The sequence below is a fragment of the Camellia sinensis genome, chromosome 8, assembly GCF_055761805.1.
Source record: "Camellia sinensis isolate YWXY chromosome 8, ASM5576180v1, whole genome shotgun sequence".
Classification (NCBI taxonomy): domain Eukaryota; kingdom Viridiplantae; phylum Streptophyta; class Magnoliopsida; order Ericales; family Theaceae; genus Camellia; species Camellia sinensis.
Genome location: NC_138968.1, coordinates 176,777,534 through 176,785,133, shown reverse-complemented (window position 1 = coordinate 176,785,133; position 7,600 = coordinate 176,777,534). Strand labels below are relative to the sequence as shown.

The following is a 7,600-nucleotide window of genomic DNA, read 5'->3' as shown; positions in this document are numbered from 1 at the left end:
ATTAAAATTGTGACTTCTCAAAATAAGCCTTAATATCAAACTAGTAAAATGATTGGGTTTAAAAAATGAACAAATCCTAACATGAACAAATCAAATTATCAAGAGGAACCAGAACCCAAACAGGGCAATCTAATCTTCTCTTTGGTCCTCTATAAGTGATATTACAATATAGGTCTTTCAGTATTGCTTTATAATTTTGGTGGGTGATAACATGTGAAGGTCCAAATTATCATTTTCTCAACCCAACCTTGCCCCTACAGTGAATGATGAAATTACCCAATCACAGTTTTTTCAGTACTCCGTCTAAAACCAATTGCTACTGTAAATTCAAAACTCTGGCCCAAAAAAGGTGAAGGGTGGATAGTTTAAATATGCAGTCCAGTCCTCAACTCATTTATATATATATATATATAAACTTCTGTACAAGACCCGCAAACTTTGATACATATATTAAGATATGGATCCAACTTTCACATTAGTCCCTGGAAGCAAGTTCATAGGTGCAAGGGGAAAAGGAAAACACACTTGGGTACAAGATCTATGGCCGAACAAAAACCATTGTCTTTGCAAGCTCAAGCGCTTTCTTGCGCCCGAATAGCTTCTCCACGATGGCCAGTGAGAACTCCATGGAGGTTCCTGGCCCTCTGCTGGTGATGAGATTGCCGTCAACTACCACCCTGTTTTCAACTGCACTCTGGTCTGATAGCTTGTTGCACATTGCTGGGAAAGCTGTGGCCTTCTTACCCTGGACATGGACCAAAACATAATACAGTGTCAAAACTAAAACAAATATGTTTAGTATGGAAATTAGTCTGTACTTGGAACAACTCAAAAAGCAAAATGTTCCAAAAATTTACATTGTTTGTTTCGGCTGAAAATATTTTCTACATTTTCTAGCATTTGATATGACCGAAAACAAAAGTCTGAAAGAAAATGTTTTCTACAGTAAACCGAAAACAATTTGGTAGAAAACAATTTCCACTATTGAAAGTTGGAAAACATTTTCCGGACTTAGCTCTTGCCAACATCCCCTACCATCACTAAGCACCTCACTGCCAGTACCACAAACTTAGGACATTAGTTTCCAGGTCGTAGAACATAGGAAAATATTTTCTGCAGTAGAAAATGTTTTCCGTAGAAAAATGTTTTCTGCTGAACCAAATGGAGTGTATCCTAAAAATAGGATAAAATGGTAAGGAAAGGAAATAGCTATTTGAAATAAATCCCATGATGAATTTACGCAACATGTCTTATGAAGTCATTTGAGATTGTAAAGTTTGCTAGCAATTAATAAGCTATAAATCGCATGTAATAAATTGGAGTTTATAAGGCAGGATTTTCTAAAGACAAGAAATTGTATATTCTGGTACTGTTCTATCAAGTAAACATAGCTCATCTAGACGGTAAATACCTTGAGTAAGCCATGAGGCTCCAATACCAGAGCTGGGGATGCACAGATCGCCCCGTAAGGTCTATTAGCTTCATTCTGCTTCATTAGCAAGCTTACCAGTTTTTCTGAGTCAGCAAATGCTTGGGCACCACCAAGTCCACCCTGCCCAATGTGCGCACATACAGAATGTGATTAAGCTAATGTGTCCACAAGGATATCAATAAATAAAGATAACTGAATCCAACTTACCGGCAGCACGATAAGATCATATGAGAGCTTGGCAGCCTCTTCAAGAAGCATGTCTGCAACTAGTTTCACTTTTCGAGAAGTCATGATTTCTAGTTTCTCTCCCACAGAAGCCACCACAACTTCTGCTTTTGCCCGTCGGAGAACATCAATGATCATAGTAGCTTCCATTTCCTCAGTGCCATCAGCAACAGGTACAAGAATCTGAAAGGAAGCAAATTCATACATCAAGTTCATAAATCTATGTTTTTTTATCAAATTCTCACAATTTGGTGAAAGCATAGCAATAATCATTAGTCAGGCCAGATTTTAGTGTTTAAACAGAAAAAGAACAGCACGTGGAAAACTATGTTAATGTTAATTTAAAGTGATCATTACCAGGCAACTGCAAAGCATTAGTGGAAGACAGGAAATCTTCACAGGAAATAGCAATGATTGTACTAATAAACAAGGCAGGGTGTTGTTACCATTAGGAATAATGATACTCATACCGCATATGTACACAAATCAGAAATGTATTTGGATAAGGCAAAAGGGGATGGAGAGAAGGCGCGGGTGGTCAATCTATCCTTGACTCAAATTTTGGATTTTGTAGTTTCTTTTTTCTTTTCTTTTTTGGGTACATGAGTTGCACCCCCTTGGTGCCATTATTAATAATATACGCCTTTAATGATGTACTTTTTACATATAAAAAAAAAAAAAGAACAAGAAAAAGAAAAAAGAGAACATACATGGGCTTGGCCACTTCAGGTTTTAACATGTATAATCACACTTACAGAAGCATAGAAAGAAGGAAAAGGCTGAGATGACCACTGGTGGACCCAATATTTTTTCTTCAGGAGATGTAAGTAAATTTTTTTAATTTCTTACTTAGATGTAAGATTTTCATTGTATACCATTTATTATGGTAGATAAGATTAGAAAAAATAGTTTACATCCGAAATATTAAAGGCAAATGCTGACAAGTGAGCCCCATAGGCACTAGTTATTATTGGAATTGGGATAAAAGTGTTTTGGAAAGAGGCAAAATGGTTAATAGTTTTATGAAATCCATAACAAATGTTTTGAAACACCTAATATCTTATTACTAAAGCCACTAAAAAGTCCTAAATATAAAGACAATACTAATCACTTAAAACTATCTATCAAATTTATCATCTTCTGATGGGTCTTACATCAACTTGACTACATCAAATGAATTCTTCAAGAGAGACAAGAAAGACAAAACTGATCACAACGTTAGCTCCTACAAATTTACAGCCATACATGAAGGTGAATGTGTGCACATTAGAGAGAGAATAGTTGTAAATTATTTCATCAACAGCTAAAGCTAACAGACCAGCAAATGAGAGAGAATGATAAAAACAAAGTCAACATATTTGAGAAAGAATCTCAGCCAATTGTCACCTTTGGACAGTTGTCAAATGTCCACTCCATTGGGTTTAGCTCAAGCACTGTATATTCATCTCCATGATTAGGACGCATCACCTGAATACAAAATAACAAACAACTCAAGTGCTACAATATTTCTTTTCTAAGAAAGCATTATACTGAAAAAGGAAAACAGAAACAACAGAGTAACCATGACAGCAAAGTCCTGAAGTTATCCACGTGAATCAATGTTCAAAGTAGCAAATAAAATAATTTCCTTGAAGACTTGGTTTTCAATCACTAAGAATCAGTCAAACAATTGTGGCAAATGTTCAGCTTATGATATGAAGATCAATACTGAAGAAGCATACTCTAACTAGTAGGCAATTATAATTTTTACAATAAAATATGATTGATGATTGGAGGCTTAAGAGTTAAAACAGCATGCAAAATGGGTTGTGACATGAACAGCTGTTCGGTTGTAACAAGTGAAATCTGGATTAGTTATTTAGGATTTGATTTCCAAAAGTTGAGCAAGCATATTGAATGTTGACCAAGATAAGAACTAGAGCTTTCACAAAACTAAACCAAACATAGGAAAGCAAACAAGAAAGAAAAAATGTATCAGGCACATATTAAGACAAAAGGCTGGTGTCTGCTAAGTTTAATGTACCCTGTAACTTGAGTAAGCAAGTAATGTATCAGGATCCTTTCATGTCAATAAACTGATAAATTTCAGAGAGAAAACTACTAATTAAAAGTAAAAATCAGTATGTATTGCCTTTTCTGCTTTCAAATTCCGTGTTTACCATAAACATATTTTTGTGCAGTCAACTCCTCTGAATGGCATTACAAAACAAAAATAGTAATCATGTATAATTGTATTCATTCACACATATTACCTTGTTTACAACAGAAATTACACCATATTCCAGGTCCTCACTTCCTATGGAATAACATAAGCAAACAATAAAACTAGAAAACATAAGAACATACCAATGGCCCAGATACTTCATTGGCTTTATCTTTCCCAAATAATTGCTCAACCAGTGCAACGGAGAACTCCATGGCAGTGCCAGGCCCACGACTTGTCACAACTTTTCCATCCTGCTGCACTATTGATTCAACTGTGGTTGCAGCAGATGATAGTTGCTCCATAAAAGATGGATAGCACGTTGCCTGTCAAAACCAATATTTTGTGAAGTACAGATATCTTCATCATCAACGTCATCACAAGTGCAGCATGAACACCACAGTTTAAATACTAACAATACATAGTGACCAAATTCTTACTTTTTTCTCCTTCAACAAACCCCATGATCCAAGTGCCACGGCAGGAGCTGCACATATTGCAGCATAGAACCGTCCATCTTCCGCTTGCTTTTTCACTATGCTTTCCAAAATTTTACAATCTCTAAAAGAGGCAGCACCAGGCATTCCACCCTATACAATGAAAGAACCAAAATTTTCAAAGGAAATACTAGTTTGTTAATCATTATAAAACAATAGACAAAGAATATTAACAAACACTACATTCTTCTTTATTTTCATTTGTACGATTTTCAGGTATATATATATATATATATATATGGGATTCCAAAAATGTACAGCTGCGCAACAAATAAGGTGACGCGTTTTGCTATCACAAACACTAATTCATTAACATAATCCAACAGAACAACCAGATCAGAACACAACAACAACTGAAAAAGGAAGAGAAACCACATGATGAAATCACTAAGATGCACTCAAAAGATTGACAAATTAGGCAACCAACTAGGAGCTTACAATTGAATTTATAAAAAATAAAAAAACAAAACAAAACAAAAAACAAAAAAACAGCGTTAACAAAGTATGGCACTCAATAACGTTCCAAAAACAGCTATGACCAAAACTAAATCGAAAAGGGTAAGGTTTGTCCCCACTCAACCAAAGTGGATAGACCTGCCAGACCAGTCCAGGGCCCATGGGTTCACGACAAGTCCCATTCCTAGGATCTGATTTTTTTCATTTTATAGTCCCTATGTATAGCTCATCCATAAAAATAATTAGGTTGATCTGCTAATTGTAACCACAATACAACCATATTTGTTTGTGTTAAAAAAACAAACCGTCTACTTTTAAAATCATACTTGTCATCCTTTTTTTTGAAAACAACGTGATAAAATCATGTGCGATGATTATCGAATTAATTTGATTTTTGGTCTTTTATGGATGATTAAACACATGAACTACAAAATGAACAAATCAGATAGGGGCACACGGCTGCCACGAGACCAATCTGAACGGTCCACTGGACTGGAAACAAGAGTCAAGACTGTACTGCAAGTACATGGTGGTAGAAAAATAATAAAATTCAAGCAAGTTTAAAAAAAAAAAATAACCTTACAAATCAAATAATTGACAATAAAGCAACAATCTTAAGAATGCAGTAAACAACAAACAACAAAATTGAATTTGAGAAGAGACTAATGAAGATACTTTAATCGCAGCCAAAATTATACACAAGTAACAGAACAAACAAAAACAATAACTTCAATGCACTTAGAGAGAGAGAGTACAGGAAGAGAGATGAGATCAAAGACGGTGTCAGAACAGTCCGAAATTAGGGCATCGGCAACAATCTTCATTCCATGACAAGCATCGACGCGAAGCTGCTTCTCGACGGAGGCCACCGTAACGTCAGCGCCGCCGCGCCGCAGTATATCGATCGTTATCACCGCCTCCATCGGCTCCGTCCCGTTCGCAATCGGAACCAAAACCTAAAAAACACACCAAATCCAAAAGTTCACCAAACAAATGGCCTCAATTGCTGATCAAAACTCTGAAAATATGGAGAAGAAGCCAATTTTTTTTTTGTACCTTTCGAGTAGAGGACGCCATGGCCGAACCAGAGAAGAGCTTGGTAGTGCGAGAGGTGGAGAGTGAGAGTGGCGTTGTTCGTAGGAGGCGAGTCGCGAGAGTTGTAGTGGGAGGAGAGAGAAGAGCAACGTGGCGTAAAGTCAAGGCCATTTTATATAGATGTCTCTGGAGACGGTTACAGTGAAGATCGACGAGCCATTAATAGCAGAGTGGGCATTAGTTAATAATGGACCGAAATTATATCATTGGGTTGTAGAATGACAAATTGGCCCATTCTATTAATGGGCTATTTTTTGGGCCATGTTCATGAGGATGACAGCATCAGTGGGCCGAAAATAGTGCAAAAGGCCTCAACATTGGGCTGAGAAAAGAGCAAAAGGGCCATTGGTCCAACTACAAACCATAATAATGTGGATTTTACCGCAGAGAGAGACAAAATAGCAGGGATGAAATGCAAGGGGATTCGGGCGAGTTGAGAGATTGTTCAAGTCCAGTTTGAATTGTGTCAAGAGCTGTCTAAGCTCATTCCAACTTGAATTATAATTTGAGGTTGTTTGTTCAAGCCCAATTCGAATTAGGTCCGAATTATTCCAATTACATATAAATTTGAGTTTTTTTTCTATTTTTTACAACCAATTTAATTAATTTGTGAAATTATACGTTAGTTACATTTTTTTATAGAATCATTAATAACAGAAAAAATAATATATATAATGTGAGCGAAATAAAAATTGAAGAATCAATGTACTGTTATGGTGGTTTTTACAATTTATGAGTGGGAAAGAAAAAAAGAGTAAGATTTTGTGTTATATTATATGTGTATATAATTTACCTTCAATATGATTTAAATCTCTAAATTACTTGAACATTATCCAATGACTAACCATTGATATGTATATTTAATATTTATATACATCCATAATTTGACACTCGTATTATGTCTTTATTTAAATCCGTCCAAATTTTATTTAAATCTTTCAATTTTTATTGAAATCTTAAAAAAATTGAGATTGAAATCAAATTGCTCGAGTTATGCTGCCCAAATTGCATCGTTATGTTGTGTTTGGTTGGAAAATTTGAGAAGAGATTTGAAAAGAAAAAAGAAAAATATAAGTAAAATGTTAATAAAGTATAGGATTAATTACCTAAAAGTCCTATCTACATATTTTGTGGTAGCTTAGGTCCTGTCAAAAAGTTTTTGAATCAATAAGTCCCATTTACATGTAAAAAGACGTTTTTCTTTTTAATCCCAAAATTGAGAATGTTCTCAATTTCAAAACTGAGAATGTTCTCAATTTTTAATTATCAAAACAAAGAAATTTCTCAATTTTTTTTCTAGTATGAACTGAAAATATTATCAAAACTATCAAAACTAAGAAATTTATAATTATCAATTTTGAGAAAATTTTCAATTTTTTCATGATTAAAATTAAGAATATTATAAACTGATAAAGTTCTCAATTTCAAAAAACACTCTCTCTCTCTCTCTCCCTCTCTCATGGCAGTGGCATCTATGTTGGTTCCATCTATAATCCACAGGATCAATGTTTCAGCCAAAAAATTTAAATTATTTTTAAATCAAACCAAACTAGGCTAATTTGGAAATTCTTGAAACCCCAATTGACGTATATATGAAAACAGTGAGAGAGAGAGAGCTCTCTGTATGTATATGAAGCTTCAATTCAATTCAAACAACATTTGAAGCAGAGAGAGAGAGAGAGATGAGCAGTA

The 7,600-nt window shown here is 34.9% G+C and overlaps 1 protein-coding gene across 1 annotated transcript; it reads right to left on the bottom strand.

The window, feature by feature from the left end:
- Positions 1-361: 361 nt before the first annotated feature.
- On the bottom strand, positions 362-6,089 carry DJ1B (Class I glutamine amidotransferase-like superfamily protein). Its single transcript, XM_028221490.2, has 8 exons — positions 5,870-6,089; positions 5,569-5,769; positions 4,301-4,450; positions 4,004-4,186; positions 3,044-3,124; positions 1,640-1,840; positions 1,412-1,552; positions 362-745 (listed from the first exon to the last, which is right to left on the bottom strand). Exons 1-8 carry the CDS (start codon positions 6,017-6,019, stop codon positions 539-541), a joined length of 1,314 nt encoding a protein of 437 aa, XP_028077291.1. The 5' UTR covers positions 6,020-6,089; the 3' UTR covers positions 362-538.
- Positions 6,090-7,600: the final 1,511 nt, after the last annotated feature.